Raw genomic sequence first — 15,696 nt, forward strand, 5'->3', positions numbered from 1 at the left:
GTTCCTCTCTAGGTTTCTTCCTAGGTTTTGGCCTTTCTAGGGAGTTTTTCCTAGCCACCGTGCTTCTACACCTGCATTGCTTGCTGTTTGGGGTTTTAGGCTGGGTTTCTGTACAGCACTTTGAGATATCAGCTGATGTACGAAGGGCTATATAAATACATTTGATTTGATTTGATTAATCTCCATGGTGATGAACAGTCAACAGTAACATACATGTACATTAAGTGGTTAGTAAGGAAGGTAAATTAATACTGCTCATAAAATAAAGTGGTTGTTTTTCCCAAGTAATTTGATGAATAAAAATATTTAATTTGGGATTCTATTAGAGGCAACAACTCTTACAATTCCACCGATTGAATCCTGCAAGATACTGTTCATAATTAAACTTAATATATTTAAATAAATATTTAATTTCCTCATAATTAAACTTAATATATTTAAATAAATATTTAATTTCCTCATAATTAAACTTAATATATTTAAATAAATATTTAATTTCCTTAAACTTATAATTAAAAATATTTAATTTCTTAAACTATATTTAAATAAATATTTAATTTCCTCATAATTAAACTTAATATATTTAAATAAATATTTAATTTCTTCATAATTAAACTACATTTTTTTTGTTGCCAAAGCAGAGATGATGAACATTTTCTTTCTTTCTCCCAAGCTACAGACTTTTATATATATATATATATATATATATATATATATATATATATATATATACACACACTATAACACTACTATATATCGTTCAGCTGATACTAGTAACGCTACAGATTTCACTACAGACTTATATATATATATATATAATGTAACACTACTATATATTGTTCAGCTGATACTAGTAACACTACAGACTTATATATATATATATATATATATATATATATACTGTAACACTACTATATATCGTTCAGCTGATACTAGTAACGCTACAGATTTCACTACAGACTTATATATATATATATATATATAATGTAACACTACTATATATTGTTCAGCTGATACTAGTAACACTACAGACTTATATATATATATATATATATATATATATACTGTAACACTACTATATATCGTTCAGCTGATACTAGTAACGCTACAGATTTCACTACAGACTTATATATATATATATATATACTGTAACACTACTATATATCTTATATATACAGTGGGGCAAAAAACGTATTTAGTCAGCCACCAATTGTGCAAGTTCTCCCACTTAAAAAGACGAGAGAGGCCTGTAATTTTCATCATAGGTACACTTCAACTATGACAGACAAAATGAGAGAAAAAAATTCCAGAAAATCACATTGTAGGATTTTTAATGAATTTATTTGCAAATTATGGTGGAAAATAAGTATTTGGTCACCTACAAACAAGCAAGATTTCTGAGACAAAACCGCGACTCATCAGTGAAGACTTTTTCCCGTGACGGTGGGTTTGTGCCCGCGATGTCTGGTGAGGACTTGCCTGACAACAGGCCTACAAGCCCTCAGTTCAGCCTCCCGCGGACAGTCCTGCTGATGGAGGGATTGTGCGTTCCTGGTGTAACTCAGGCAGTTGTATCCAACCTGCACCTGTCCTGCAGGTGTGGTGTTCGGATGTACCGATCCTGTGCAGGTGTTGTTACACGTGGTCTGCCACTGCGAGGACGATCAGCTGTCCGTCCTGTCTCCCTGTAGCGCTGTCTTAGGCGTCTCACAGTGCGGACGTTGCAGTTTATTGCCCTGGCCACATGCCTCCTTGCAGCATGCCTATTTTTTTTGTACCTTTATTTAACTGGGCAAGTCAGTTAAGAACAAATTCTTATTTTCAATGATGGCCTACCGGGGAACAGTGAGTTAACTGCCTGTTCAGGGAACTTGCAACCTTCCGGTTACTAGTCCAACGCTCTAACCACTAGGCTACCCTGCCACCCCAACGTGACTAAGGCACGTTCACGCAGATGAGCAGGGACCCTGGGCAATGAAGATCTGTGAAGTTTATTTGGATTTTTATGAATTATCTTTGAAAGACGGTCCTGACAAAGGGGCGTTTATTTCTTTCCTGAGTTTATATTAATATATTTATTCTAATAGGTTTAAAAGAAAAATCTCAAAAACATCTTTCATATCATTGGATTGAAACACGCAGCCTTGGGCAGCAGAGGCTTCCTCAGCCAGTTATTAACACCCTCCCCTCCCTGCCTTGGGCAGCAGAAGCTTCCTCAGCCAGTTAGGAAGACCCTCCCTCCCTGCCTTGGGAAGCAGAGGCTTCCTCAGCCAGTTAGGAAGACCCTGCCTTGGGCAGCAGAGGCTTCCTCAGCCAGTTAGGAAGACACAACACCCTCCCCTCCCTGCCTTGGGCAGCAGAGGCTTCCTCAGCAGTTAGGAAGACCCTCCCCTCCCTGCCTTGGGCAGCAGAGGCTTCCTCAGCCAGTTAGGAAGACACAACACCCTCCCCTCCCTGCCTTGGGCAGCAGAGGCTTCCTAAGCCAGTTAGGAAGACCCTCCCCTCCCTGCTCTGTCTCAGCCTTGGGCAGCAGAGGCTTCCTCAGCCAGTTATGAAGACACAACACCCTCCCCTCCCTGCTCTGTCTCAGCCTTGGGCAGCAGAGGCTTCCTCAGCCAGTTATGAAGACACAACACCCTCCCCTCCCTGCTCTGTCTCAGCCTTGGGCAGCAGAGGCTTCCTCAGCCAGTTATGAAGACACAACACCCTCCCCTCCCTGCTCTGTCTCAGCCTTGGGCAGCAGAGGCTTCCTCAGCCAGTTAGGAAGACACAATTACCCTCCCCTCCATTCCCTGCTCTGTCTCTGACAGTAATGTGCTGTCGGCCAATAGGACGCCTCTGTTCGCTTGAACTCAGCCAATCAGAACGGTCTCTGCTGACACACCCACAGAGAAGATTGCTGGAAGGCAGAGCAGATGGGTGAGAGAGACCGAGCTGCACTTCCTAACCTCCTGCCAAATGTACGACCATATTAGAGAGACATATTTCCCTCAGAAACACAGACCCACAAATAAACCCAATGTTGATCAACTCCCATATCTACTGGGTGGAATACCACAGTGTGACATCACACATCTACTGGGTGAAATACCACAGTGTGACATCACACATCTACTGGGTGGAATACCACAGTGTGACATCACACATCTACTGGGTGACCACAGTGTGACATCACACATCTACTGGGTGAAATACCACAGTGTGACATCACACATCTACTGGGTGAAATACCACAGTGTGACATCACACATCTACTGGGTGGAATACCACAGTGTGACATCACACATCTACTGGGTGAAATACCACAGTGTGACATCACACATCTACTGGGTGGAATACCACAGTGTGACATCACACATCTACTGGGTGAAATACCACAGTGTGACATCACACATCTACTGGGTGAAATACCACAGTGTTCCATCACACATCTACTGGGTGAAATACCACAGTGTGACATCACACATCTACTGGGTTAAATACCACAGTGTGACATCACACATTACTGGGTGGAATACCACAGTGTTCCATCACAGCAGCAAGATGTGTGACCTGTTGCCACGAGAAAAGGTCAACCAGTGAAGAACAAACACCATTGTAAATACAACCCATATTTATGTTTATTTATTTAGAGATAATGACATTTGTAATGTCTCTATTCTTTTAGAACTTCTGTGAGTGTAATGTTTACTGTTCATTTTTTATTGTTTATTTCACTTTTGTTTATTGTCTACCTCACTTGCTTTGGCAATGTTAACACATGATTCCCATGACAATAAAGCCCCTTGAATTAAACTGACAGAGGAGAGAGAAATTGAAAGGTGTGTGAGTCAGCAAGGAGGGTGTGTGTGTGTGTGTGTGTGAGCAAGGAGGGTGTGTGTGTGTGCGTGTGTGTGTGTGTGTGTGAGTGTTCAGCATGGAGACCCTAAGAGGGAAAACTCTCCTCCATTTTAAAAACAGGAACCAGCTTCATTACTGACACAAAATGGAGTCCAGCTGAACACGGTTTCTCCTTCTGGAGGGGGTTCCCCCGGTAACTGGGCCGCTGCTCGGGGACAGGACATTGTTCGGCACTGCACAGCACTTGAGGACAAATGTTAATGTAAAAGATACTTGAAATACAATAGGATTGATCGGCTAATGATCTAGTAGGTCTGATAAGACAGGAGACATAATTCAGGAGACGACAATCGATAGATGTATCTCTTTATTGATCAACTATAAAATATTGATCTACTAAATGGATATCGGGAGAAACACTGATTAAGTTGATTGCTTCAGTAAAATATGAAACAAACCCTTTTCCCTCCTCCACCTCCCCTCCTCCTCTTCCTCCTCCTCCTCCCTCCTCCATCTCTCCCCCTCGGCTCAAAGACATTTACAAAACAAACGTTTAGAATTTTCTAAATAATATTTTCCCCCCGTACAGAGACGCTCATGGGGTGTGTCAGGACGGAGAAAAGGCTGAAACCCCGCTGGGGGGGAAGATAGATGGGGACCAGGGGGCAGAGATAGATGGGGACCAGGGGGCAGATAGATGGGGACCAGGGGGAACAGATAGATGGGGACCAGGGGTTGCAGATAGATGGGGACCAGGGGGGAATAGATGGGGACCAGGGGGGCAGATAGATGGGGACCAGGGGGGGCAGATAGATGGGGACCAGGGGGGCAGATAGATGGGGACCAGGGGGATAGATGGGGACCAGGGGGATAGATGGGGACCAGGGGGGGCAGATAGATGGGGACCAGGGGGGCAGATAGATGGGGACCAGGGGGGCAGATAGATGGGGACCAGGGGGGAATAGATGGGGACCAGGGGGGGGACCAGGGGGGAATAGATGGGGACCAGGGGGGGCAGATAGATGGGGACCAGGGGGGGCAGATAGATGGGGACCAGGGGGGGCAGATAGATGGGGACCAGGGGGGCAGATAGATGGGGACCAGGGGGGACAGATAGATGGGGACCAGGGGGGACAGATAGATGGGGACCAGGGGGGACAGATAGATGGGGACCAGGGGGACAGATAGATGGGGACCAGGGGGACAGATAGATGGGGACCAGGGGGGACAGATAGATGGGGACCAGGGGGTGCAGGAAAGATGAGGACAGATAGATGGGGACCAGGGGGGGTTGGGGGGGGGGCAATAAGAGTGTGTTCACTCCAGAGAAACACTGATAATATCTCTAAACATCAGATCATCAGAACCCTGTTAACACCAGCAGGGTGATAAGGTCATGGGGGAGTAGGCGGGACCAGACAGGACAGGCACCAATCAGAACACAGGACTGTATCCCCACCCCCATTGTTGGGATTGTCAGCAAGTCTCTCTCTCGTAATACGTCTGTCAGATAGACAAACCTCTCATCAAAACTACTGTGACTCACAGCTACGATCCAGCCAGGAGGATGTCTTCCCTGGTAAATAAAATCACTTCCTGTCTTTTATATATATCTATGAGTGTTAGAACTATTGTATGTATTTACAGGTAGAAGTCTGGGTGTGTGTTTATAGAGAAGACCCTTGTGTTTCAAGAGTTTCTGAATACGGTCTGTAGTCTCTCTCAGGTGGTCTTCGTTCGTTGGATCAAACGTTATGAGCTGAATACGGTCTGTAGTCTCTCTCAGGTGGTCTTCGTTCGTTGAATACGGTCTGTAGTCTCTCTCAGGTGGTCTTCGTTCGCTGAATACGGTCTGTAGTCTCTCTCAGGTGGTCTTCGTTCGTTGAATACGGTCTGTAGTCTCTCTCAGGTGGTCTTCGTTCGTTGGATCAAACGTTATGAGTTGACCGGATCGACCTTGGCGTTGGTCGGGTCAAGGTCAGGGTCTGGTGTCGTTAGCGTGTCGTTAGCGTGTCGTTCATCAGATGATGGGGACTCCGTCCGTGTTGTAGATCATACCCGTGGTGGGTTCGTATGTCCCGGCCAGGTAGTACAGGTCTTGGCTGTCGGCGTAGCGACGCGTCAGAGTCATGGTTTCGTACTCCGACACGCTGACCACTAGACACTTGTGACTGACTGTCTGAACGTCGTTCTCATCGCTGTGGGACGACTGGTACAGAGCCCGCTGCAGGGACACGTTAACAAATACACACGTTAACAACAAATACACACGTTAACAACAAATACACACGTTAACAACAAATAGGGTGTGGTGTGGTAGGGTGTGGCAGGGTGTGGTAGGGTGTGGTGTGGTGTGGCAGGGTGTGGTGTGGTAGGGTGTGGCAGGGTGTGGTGTGGTAGGGTGTGGCAGGGTGTGGTAGGGTGTGGTGTGGTAGGGTGTGGTGTGGCAGGGTGTGGTGTGGTAGGGTGTGGCAGGGTGTGGTGTGGTAGGGTGTGGCAGGGTGTGGTAGGGTGTGGTGTGGTAGGGTGTGGTGTGGCAGGGTGTGGTGTGGTAGGGTGTGGCAGGGTGTGGTGTGGCAGGGTGTGGTGTGGTAGGGTGTGGTAGGGTGTGGTGTGGCAGGGTGTGGTGTGGTAGGGTGTGGCAGGGTGTGGTGTGGTAGGGTGTGGTGTGGTAGGGTGTGGTGTGGTAGGGTGTGGTAGGGTGTGGTGTGGTAGGGTGTGGCAGGGTGTGGTGTGGTAGGGTGTGGTGTGGTAGGGTGTGGTAGGGTGTGGTGTGGCAGGGTGTGGTGTGGCAGGGTGTGGTAGGGTGTGGCAGGGTGTGGTAGGGCGTGGTGTGGCAGGGTGTGGTGTGGCAGGGTGTGGTGTGGTAGGGTGTGGTAGGGCGTGGTGTGGCAGGGTGTGGTGTGGCAGGGTGTGGTAGGGCGTGGTGTGGTAGGGTGTGGTGTGGTAGGGTGTGGTGTGGCAGGGTGGGGTGTGGCAGGGTGTGGTGTGGTAGGGTGTGGTAGGGTGTGGTAGGGTGTGGTGTGGCAGGGTGTGGTGTGGTAGGGTGTGGTAGGGTGTGGCAGGGTGTGGTGTGGCAGGGTGTGGTGTGGTAGGGTAGGGTGTGTTGTGGCAGGGTGTGGTGTGGCAGGGTGTGGTGTGGCAGGGTGTGGTGTGGTAGGGCGTGGTGTGGCAGGGTGTGGTGTGGCAGGGTGTGGTGTGGTAGGGTGTGGTGTGGCAGGGTGTGGTGTGGTAGGGTGTGGTAGGGTGTGTGTGTGTGGTGTGGTAGGGTGTGTGTGGTGTGGTAGGGTGTGGTAGGGTGTGTGGGGTGTGGTAGGGTGTGTAGTGGGGTGTGGTAGGGTGTGTAGTGTGGTGTGGTAGGGCGTGGTGTGGTAGGGTGTGGTGTGGTAGGGTGTGGTGTGGCAGGGTGGGGTGTGGCAGGGTGTGGTGTGGTAGGGTGTGGTAGGGTGTGGTGTGGCAGGGTGTGGTGTGGTAGGGTGTGGTGTGGTAGGGTGTGGTGTGGCAGGGTGTGGTGTGGTAGGGTGTGGTATGGTAGGGTGTGGTGTGGCAGGGTGTGGTGTGGCAGGGTGTGGTGTGGTAGGGTGTGGTGTGGTAGGGTGTGGTGTGGCAGGGTGTGGTGTGGCAGGGTGTGGTGTGGCAGGGTGTGGTGTGGTAGGGTGTGGTGTGGCAGGGTGTGGTGTGGTAGGGTGTGGTAGGGTGTGTGTGTGTGGTGTGGTAGGGTGTGTGTGTGTGGTGTGGTAGGGTGTGGTAGGGTGTGTGGGGTGTGGTAGGGTGTGTAGTGGGGTGTGGTAGGGTGTGTAGTGTGGTGTGGTAGGGTGTGTGGGGGGTGTGTAGTGTGGTGTGGTAGGGTGTGTAGTGTGGTGTGGTAGGGTGTGTAGTGTGGTCTGGGGGTGTGTAGTGTGGTGTGGTAGGGTGTGTGTGGGGGTGTGTAGTGTGGTGTGGTAGGGTGTGTAGTGTAGTGTGGTGTGGTGTGTGTGGGGGTGTGTAGTGTGGTGTGGTAGGGTGTGTGTGGGGGTGTGTAGTGTGGTGTGGTAGGGTGTGTAGTGTGGTGTGGTAGGGTGTGTAGTGGGGTGTGGTAGGGTGTGTAGTGGGGGTGTGTAGTGTGGTGTGGTAGGGTGTGTAGTGTAGTGTGGTGTGGTAGGGTGTGTGTGGGGGTGTGTAGTGTGGTGTGGTAGGGTGTGTAGTGTGTTGTGGTAGGTTGTGTGTGGGGGTGTGTAGTGTGTTGTGGTAGGGTGTGTGTGGGGGTGTGTAGTGTGGTGTGGTAGGGTGTGTAGTGTGGTGTGGTAGGTTGTGTTTGGGGGTGTAGTGTGGTAGGGTGTGTTTGGGGGTGTGTGGTAGGGTGTGTGTGGCGGTGTGTAGTGTGGTAGGGTGTGTGTGTGGTGTGGTAGGGTGTGTGTGGTGGTGTGTAGTGTGGTAGGGTGTGTGTGTGGGGTGTGTGGTGTGGTAGGGTGTGTGTGGTGGTGTGTGGTGTGATAGGGTGTGTGTGGGGGTATGGTAGGGTGTGTGTGGTGTGGTAGGTTGTGTTTGGGGGTGTAGTGTGGTAGGGTGTGTTTGGGGGGGTGTAGTGTGGTAGGGTGTGTGTGGTGGTGTGTGGTGGTGTGTAGTGTGGTAGGTGTGTGTGTGGTGTGGTAGGGTGTGTGTGTGTGGTGTGGTAGGGTGTGTGTGTGGTTTGGTAGGGTGTGTGTGGTGGTGTGTAGTGTGGTAGGGTGCGTGTGTGGTGTGGTAGGGTGTGTGTGTGTGGTAGGGTGTGTGTGTGGTTTGGTAGGGTGTGGTAGGGTGTGTAGTGTGGTGTGGTAGGGTGTGGTAGGGTGTGTGTGTGGTGTGGTAGGGTGTGGTAGGGTGTGTAGTGTGGTGTGGTAGGGTGTGTGTGTGTGGTGTGGTAGGGTGTGGTAGGGTGTGCGTGTGGGGGTGTGGTGTGGTAGGGTGTGTGTGGGGTGTGTGGTGTGGTAGGGTGTGTGTGGTGTGGTAGGGTGTGTGTGTGGGGGTGTGGTAGGGTGTGTGTGTGGGGGTGTGGTAAGGTGTGTGTTGGGGTGTGGTATGTGGTGTAGTAAGGTGTGTGTGTGGTGTGGTAGGGTGTGTGTGGTGGTGTGTAGTGTGGTAGGGTGTGTTTGGCAGGGTGTGGTAGGGTGTGTGTGGTAGGGTGTGGCAGGGTGTGGTAGGGTGTGTGTGGGTGTGTGTGGTAGGGTGTGTGGGGTAGGGTGTGGTAGATTGTGTGGTAGGGTGTGTGTGGGGTGTGTGTGGTAGGGTGTGTGTGGTAGGGTGTGTGTGGTACGGTAGGGTATGTGTGGTAGGGTGTGTGTGGTAGGGTGGGTGTGGTAGGGTGTGTGTGGTAGGGTGTGTGTGGTAGGGTGGGTGTGGTAGGGTGGGTGTGGTAGGGTGTGTGTGGTAGGGTGTGTGTGTGGTAGGGTGTGTGTAGGGTGGGTGTGGTAGGGTGTGGTAGGGTGGGTGTGGTAGGGTGTGTGGGTAGGGTGTGTGTGGTAGGGTGTGTGTGTAGGGTGTGTAGGTAGGGTGTGGTAGGGTGGGTGTGGTAGGGTGGGTGTGGTAGGGTGTGTGTGGTAGGGTGTGTGTGGTAGGGTGTGTGTGGTAGGGTGTGTGTGGTAGGGTGTGTGTGGTAGGGTGGGTGTGGTAGGGTGGGTGTGGTAGGTTGGGTTTGGTAGGGTGTGTGTGGTAGGGTGGGTGTGGTAGGGTGTGTGTGGTAGGGTGTGTGTGGTAGGGTGTGGTAGGGTGTGTGTGGTAGTGTGTGGTAGGGTGTGTGTGGTAGGGTGTGGTAGGGTGTGTGTTTTAGGGTGTGGGAGGGTCTCACCTCCATGAAGTCTTTCCTCTGATTAGAGGAGAGCAGAGATGAAGGAAGAGACTGACCAGACATCTGATCCCAGTTCTAGAAGGAGAGAGACGGGGGTGGGAGAGATGGGGGAGAGAGAGATGGAGGGGGAGAGAGACAGGGGGAGGGAGAGATGGGGGAGAGATTTACATTTACATTTACATTTAAGTCATGAGATGGAGGGGGAAAGAGACGGGGGAGAGATGGAGGGGGAGAGACAGGGGGAGGGAGAGATGGGGGAGAGAGAGATGGAGGGGGGGGAGAGAGAGAGAGAGATGGAGGGGGAGAGAGACAGGGGGAGGGAGAGATGGGGGAGAGAGAGATGGAGGGGGAGAGAGATGGAGGGGGAGAGAGAGATGGAGGGGGAGGAGATGGGGGGGAGAGAGATGGGGAGGGAGAGAGATGATGGGAGGAGAGAGAGAGAGAGATGGGAGGGAGAGAGAGAGATAAAACCAGTTAACTCTGACCCCTGACCCCTACCTTCTTGTCGTGTAGTTTCTTGCCAGGGTTGGTCTCCTCCGGGTGATAAAACCAGTTGACCTCCGACCCCTACCTTCTTGTCGTGTAGTTTCTTGCCAGGGTTGGTCTCCTCTGGGTGATAAAACCAGTTAACTCTGACCCCTGACCCCTACCTTCTTGTCGTTAGTTTCTTGCCAGGGTTGGTCTCTTCCGGGTGATAAAACCAGTTGACCTCTGACCCCTACCTTCTTGTCGTGTAGTTTCTTGCCAGGGTTTGTCTCTTCCGGGTGATAAAACCAGTTGACCTCTGACCCCTACCTTCTTGTCGTGTAGTTTCTTGCCAGGGTTGGTCTCCTCCGGGTGATAAAACCAGTTAACTCTGACCCCTGACCCCTACCTTCTTGTCGTGTAGTTTCTTGCCAGGGTTGGTCTCTTCCGGGTGATAAAACCAGTTGACCTCTGACCCCTACCTTCTTGTCGTGTAGTTTCTTGCCAGGGTTGGTCTCCCCCGGGTGATAAAACCAGTTGACCTCTGACCCCTACCTTCTTGTCGTGTAGTTTCTTGCCAGGGTTGGTCTCCTCCGGGTGATAAAACCAGTTGACTCTGACCTCTGACCCCTACCTTCTTGTCGTGTAGTTCCTTGCCAGGGTTGGTCTCTTCCGGGTGATAAAACCAGTTGACCTCTGACCCCTACCTTCTTGTCGTAGTTTCTTGCCAGGGTTGGTCTCTTCCGGGTGATAAAACCAGTTGACCTCTGACCCCTACCTTCTTGTCGTGTAGTTTCTTGCCAGGGTTGGTCTCTTCCGGGTGATAAAACCAGTTGACCTCTGACCCCTACCTTCTTGTCGTGTAGTTTCTTGCCAGGGTTGGCCTCTTCCGGGTGATAAAACCAGTTGACTCTGACCCCTGACCCCTACCTTCTTGTCGTGTAGTTTCTTGCCAGGGTTGGTCTCTTCCGGGTGATAAAACCAGTTGACTCTGACCACCATGTTGGATCCCCAGCTCTCCCACATGCTCTGGATCTTCCCTATGAAGGGCAGGTTGGGTCGGCCGGCCGAAAGGAACACGGCGCAGTCCCCGATACCAATCATCTCTCTCCCCCGCACGATGGCCTTGTAGAACAGCTTCTTAGCCTTCCCTTTCATACCACGCCTCTGGAGACAGACAGACAGGCAAGACAGACAGACAGTCAGAAAGACAGACAGTTAGAAAGACAGACAGACAGTCAGAAAGACAGACAGACAGTCAGACAGTCAAACAGTCAGACAGACAGACAGACAGTCAAACAGTCAGACAGACAGTCAGAAAGACAGACAGAGTCAGAAAGACAGACACAGACAGACAGAAAGACAGTCAAACAGTCAGACAGACAGACAGTCAGAAAGACAGACAGTCAGAAAGACAGACAGTCAGAAAGACAGACAGTCAAAAAGACAGACAGGCAAGAAAGACAGACAGTCAGAAAGACAGACAGTCAGAAAGACAGACAGACAAACAGGCAGACAAGAAAGTCAGACAGTCAGAAAGACAGACAGACAGTCAGAAAGACAGACAGACAAACAGAGGGTATGCAGGGAGAAATTTCTCTGGCTAATCTTCTGAACCCAGCCCCCCAAAAAACAACAACTCAAGTGTCATCGAGAGCTTCAAAATATCAATCCCAAGCGTGTGTCCTCCCTCTCACCTGTGTGGGATTCCCAAACCACTTCCAGAGCTGTCTGGCAGGCAGGAAGGCAGAGATCTTGGGTCTGTTCTCTACGCTCGGTAATCGCTGTCTCTTAGCCAGCTCCTTGGTGGTGGGGAGGTGGGCCCCTCCCTGCGCCGTGGTCTGCCCACCGACCCCACACCACCCTGGGACTTCTGCCGGGCTGGACGACCCCGGGGCCTGGCTGGCTTGGTGGATGGGGAGATAGACGAGGGAGGAGAGGAGGGAGATTGATCTTCTTCTAATACTTCTTCCTCCTCTTCCTCTTCCGCCTTTTTCAACTTCTTAGTTTCTTCCTCTTCCTCCTTCTCTTCCTCCACCTCCTCCTGTGGGGTAGTTGGAGGGGGGGAGACGGGGAGAGGTGCAGGGGGAGCGGGGTCGGTCTCCTCGTCAGAAGTACAAGAGGACTCCTCGTCAGTGGAGGAGGAAGAGGAAGAGGAGGTGCTAGAGGAGGACGAGGAGGAGGAGGCTGGGGAGGAGGGGTGGGAGCAGCTGGAGCTACACCGTTTTCTTCCTCGTCTCCTCTTCCTCAGATCCTGAACTACTGCTGCCGTGAGACCCCCTGTCTCCTCCCCTCTCTTCTCTTCCCCTTGTTTCGTTCTCTCCTCTCTCTTTGGTTCTCTGTCCCCCCTCCACCCCGGTCTCTTTCTCTGCCCAGAGAAGGCGTTCTGTAGGCGGGTTCTCTCCCCAGCAGCCCCGCCTCGCTCTCCGGAGCCCTCCCTTTACCCTCGCCGGCTTCTGGCTGGCTGCGGCCGTGGCGAGGGGTGTGTTCTTGCCGTAAGCCCTTGGCCTCCAGCAGCCCCACCTCGCTCCCGGAGCCCTCCCCTTTACCCTCGCCGGCTTCTGGCTGGCTGCGGCCGTGGCGAGGGGTGTGTGTTCTTGCCGTAAGCCCTTGGCCTCCAGCAGCCCCGCTTCGCTCTCCGGAGCCCTCCCCTTTACCCTCGCCGGCTTCTGGCTGGCTGCGGCCGTGGAGAGGGGTGTGTGGTCTTGCCGTAAGCCCCTGGCCTCCAGCAGCATCAGAGCCTTGGTCTTCTTGGTCTTGGGTGAGGTCACGCCCTCGTGGTCCAGCTTTACTAGGGGTTCCTCTAGGAGGGCCTTACGCCCATGTCGCACCCCGCCCTGCCCTCCCACCCCGCCCTCCCCGGGACATGCCTGGGTCTGGAGATACCTGGAATAAAGGTGCTAGGGTCCGGTCTGGATCTGACAGCAGAGAGGTCTGAGCTGGGTCTGGGTTTAGAGGTACTGGAGCTGGGCAGAGGGCTGGTTCTGGGTTTAGAGGTACTGGAGCTGGGCCCGGGGCTGGGTTTAGAGGTACTAGAGCTGGACCCAGGGCTGGTTCTGGGTTTAGAGGTACTGGAGCTGGGCCCAGGGCTGGTTCTGGTTTTAGAGGTGCTGGAGCTGGGCCCGGGGCTGGTTCTAGGTTTGGAGGTACTGGAGCTGGACCCAGGGCTGGTTCTGGGCCTGGTAGAAGGATCCAGGGTGAGCCTGGGTTTGTTATGGTTCTGTTTGGGTCTGGAGATTGCTTTGGGAGCGGTTCTGGGTATGTTGTGATCAGGACTAAAGTTAGCTGCAGGGACTTCTGGGAGTTCTGCTGTAGAGTTAGGTCTAGGTTTGGATTTTGGTACGGAGGTAAGGTTAGTTTTAGGGTTAGGTAGAAGAGGCTTGGGTCTGATGATAGGGGAAGTAGAGTTGGGTTTAAGTAGTGGAGGGAGAGTTTGGACTTAGGGTTAGTTTTAGGGTTAGGTAGAAGAGGCTTGGGTCTGATGATAGGAAGTAGAGTTGGGTTTAAGTAGTTTGGACTTAGGGTTGGTTTTAGGGTTCGGTTGGGTGCTGACGTTACAAGAGGTGAGGTTGGGTTGGCTGTACAGGTCCACCCTTAGTATCTTCCCATAAGGAGCTGGGTGGTAGAGGGAGGGGGGCTTGGGAGAGGCTGGGCTGGGTCTCCTAGGGTTCTGGCTGCGTGGGGTGGCAGGCAGGCTGGGTGTGCTGGTGGGCTTGGAGGGTCGGCCTGGTCCCGGCCTGGGGGCAGACAGGGGTCTTTCCTGAGCAGGCCTCTGGGAGGAGGAGGGCCTGTCCTGGGCTGGTCTGGTGGGGAGCTGAGGTCTGTCTGGAGCCTGGCTGGGTCCCGGGGGGGGTATCGTCTCCCGGGGGTCTGGGCTCACTGGGGGCTCTAGAGGGAAGGAAAGGCAGGAGTTAACAAATGACTGACCTGAGTTTACAGACCTAACAGGAATAACATAATCCACAGACCTAACAGGAATAACAGACCTAACAGGAATAACAGAATCCACAGACCTAACAGGAATAACAGACCTAACAGGAATAACAGACCTAACAGGAATAACAGACCTAACAGGAATAACAGACCTAACAGGAATAACATAATTCACAGACCTAACAGGAATAACATAATCTACAGACCTAACAGGAATAACAGACCTAACAGGAATAACAGACCTAACAGGAATAACATAATCTACAGACCTAACAGGAATAACATAATTCACAGACCTAACAGGGATAACAGACCTAACAGGAATAACAGACCTAACAGGGATAACAGAATCTACAGACCTAACAGGAATAACAGACCTAACAGGAATAACATAATTCACAGACCTAACAGGAATAACAGACCTAACAGGAATAACAGACCTAACAGGGATAACAGAATCTACAGACCTAACAGGAATAACATAATTCACAGACCTAACAGGAATAACATAATCCACAGACCTAACAGGAATAACATAATTCACAGACCTAACAGGGATAACAGAATCTACAGACCTAACAGGAATAACATAATCCACAGACCTAACAGGAATAACATAATTCACAGACCTAACAGGGATAACAGACCTAACAGGAATAACATAATCCACAGACCTAACAGGAATAACAGACCTAACAGGAATAACAGACCTAACAGGAATAACACAATTCACAGACCTAACAGGAATAACAGACCTAACAGGAATAACAGACCTAACAGGAATAACAGACCTAACAGGAATAACAGACCTAACAGGAATAACAGACCTAACAGGAATAACAGAATTCACAGACCTAACAGGAATAACATAATCTACAGACCTAACAGGAATAACAGACCTAACAGGAATAACAGACCTAACAGGAATAACATAATCTACAGACCTAACAGGAATAACATAATTCACAGACCTAACAGGATAACAGACCTAACAGGAATAACAGACCTAACAGGGATAACAGAATCTACAGACCTAACAGGAATAACAGACCTAACAGGAATAACATAATTCAGACCTAACAGGAATAACAGACCTAACAGGAATAACAGACCTAACAGGGATAACAGAATCTACAGACCTAACAGGAATAACATAATTCACAGACCTAACAGGAATAACATAATCCACAGACCTAACAGGAATAACATAATTCACAGACCTAACAGGGATAACAGAATCTACAGACCTAACAGGAATAACATAATCCACAGACCTAACAGGAATAACATAATTCACAGACCTAACAGGGATAACAGACCTAACAGGAATAACATAATCTACAGACCTAACAGGAATAACAGACCTAACAGGGATAACATAATTCACAGACCTAACAGGAATAACAGACCTAACAGGAATAACAGACCTAACAGGAATAACAGACCTAACAGGAATGACAGAGCTAACAGGGATAACAGACCTAACAGGAATAACATAATTCACAGACCTAACAGGAATAACAGAATCCACAGACCTAACAGGAATAACAGACCTAACAGGGATAACATAATTCACAGACCTAACAGGAATAACAGACCTAACAGGAATAACAGACCTAACAGGAATAACAGAATCCACAGACCTAACAGGAATA

At 50.6% G+C, this 15,696-nt stretch overlaps 1 protein-coding gene across 1 annotated transcript in view; it reads right to left on the reverse strand.

Annotated features, from left to right (window-relative positions):
* Positions 1 to 5,687: 5,687 nt before the first annotated feature.
* Positions 5,688 to 15,696, reverse strand: part of LOC124018138 (trinucleotide repeat-containing gene 18 protein-like) — a 33,373-nt gene continuing 23,364 nt past the window's right edge. The window contains 8 exon segments of the mRNA XM_046333412.1: positions 5,688 to 6,064; positions 9,644 to 9,718; positions 11,039 to 11,275; positions 11,806 to 11,930; positions 11,933 to 12,350; positions 12,553 to 12,978; positions 13,032 to 13,328; positions 13,581 to 13,996. Coding sequence (XP_046189368.1) covers positions 5,861 to 6,064; positions 9,644 to 9,718; positions 11,039 to 11,275; positions 11,806 to 11,930; positions 11,933 to 12,350; positions 12,553 to 12,978; positions 13,032 to 13,328; positions 13,581 to 13,996 — 2,198 coding nt within the window. The 3' untranslated portion in view covers positions 5,688 to 5,860.

The sequence above is a fragment of the Oncorhynchus gorbuscha genome, unplaced genomic scaffold (genome assembly GCF_021184085.1).
Source record: "Oncorhynchus gorbuscha isolate QuinsamMale2020 ecotype Even-year unplaced genomic scaffold, OgorEven_v1.0 Un_scaffold_396, whole genome shotgun sequence".
Taxonomy (NCBI): domain Eukaryota; kingdom Metazoa; phylum Chordata; class Actinopteri; order Salmoniformes; family Salmonidae; genus Oncorhynchus; species Oncorhynchus gorbuscha.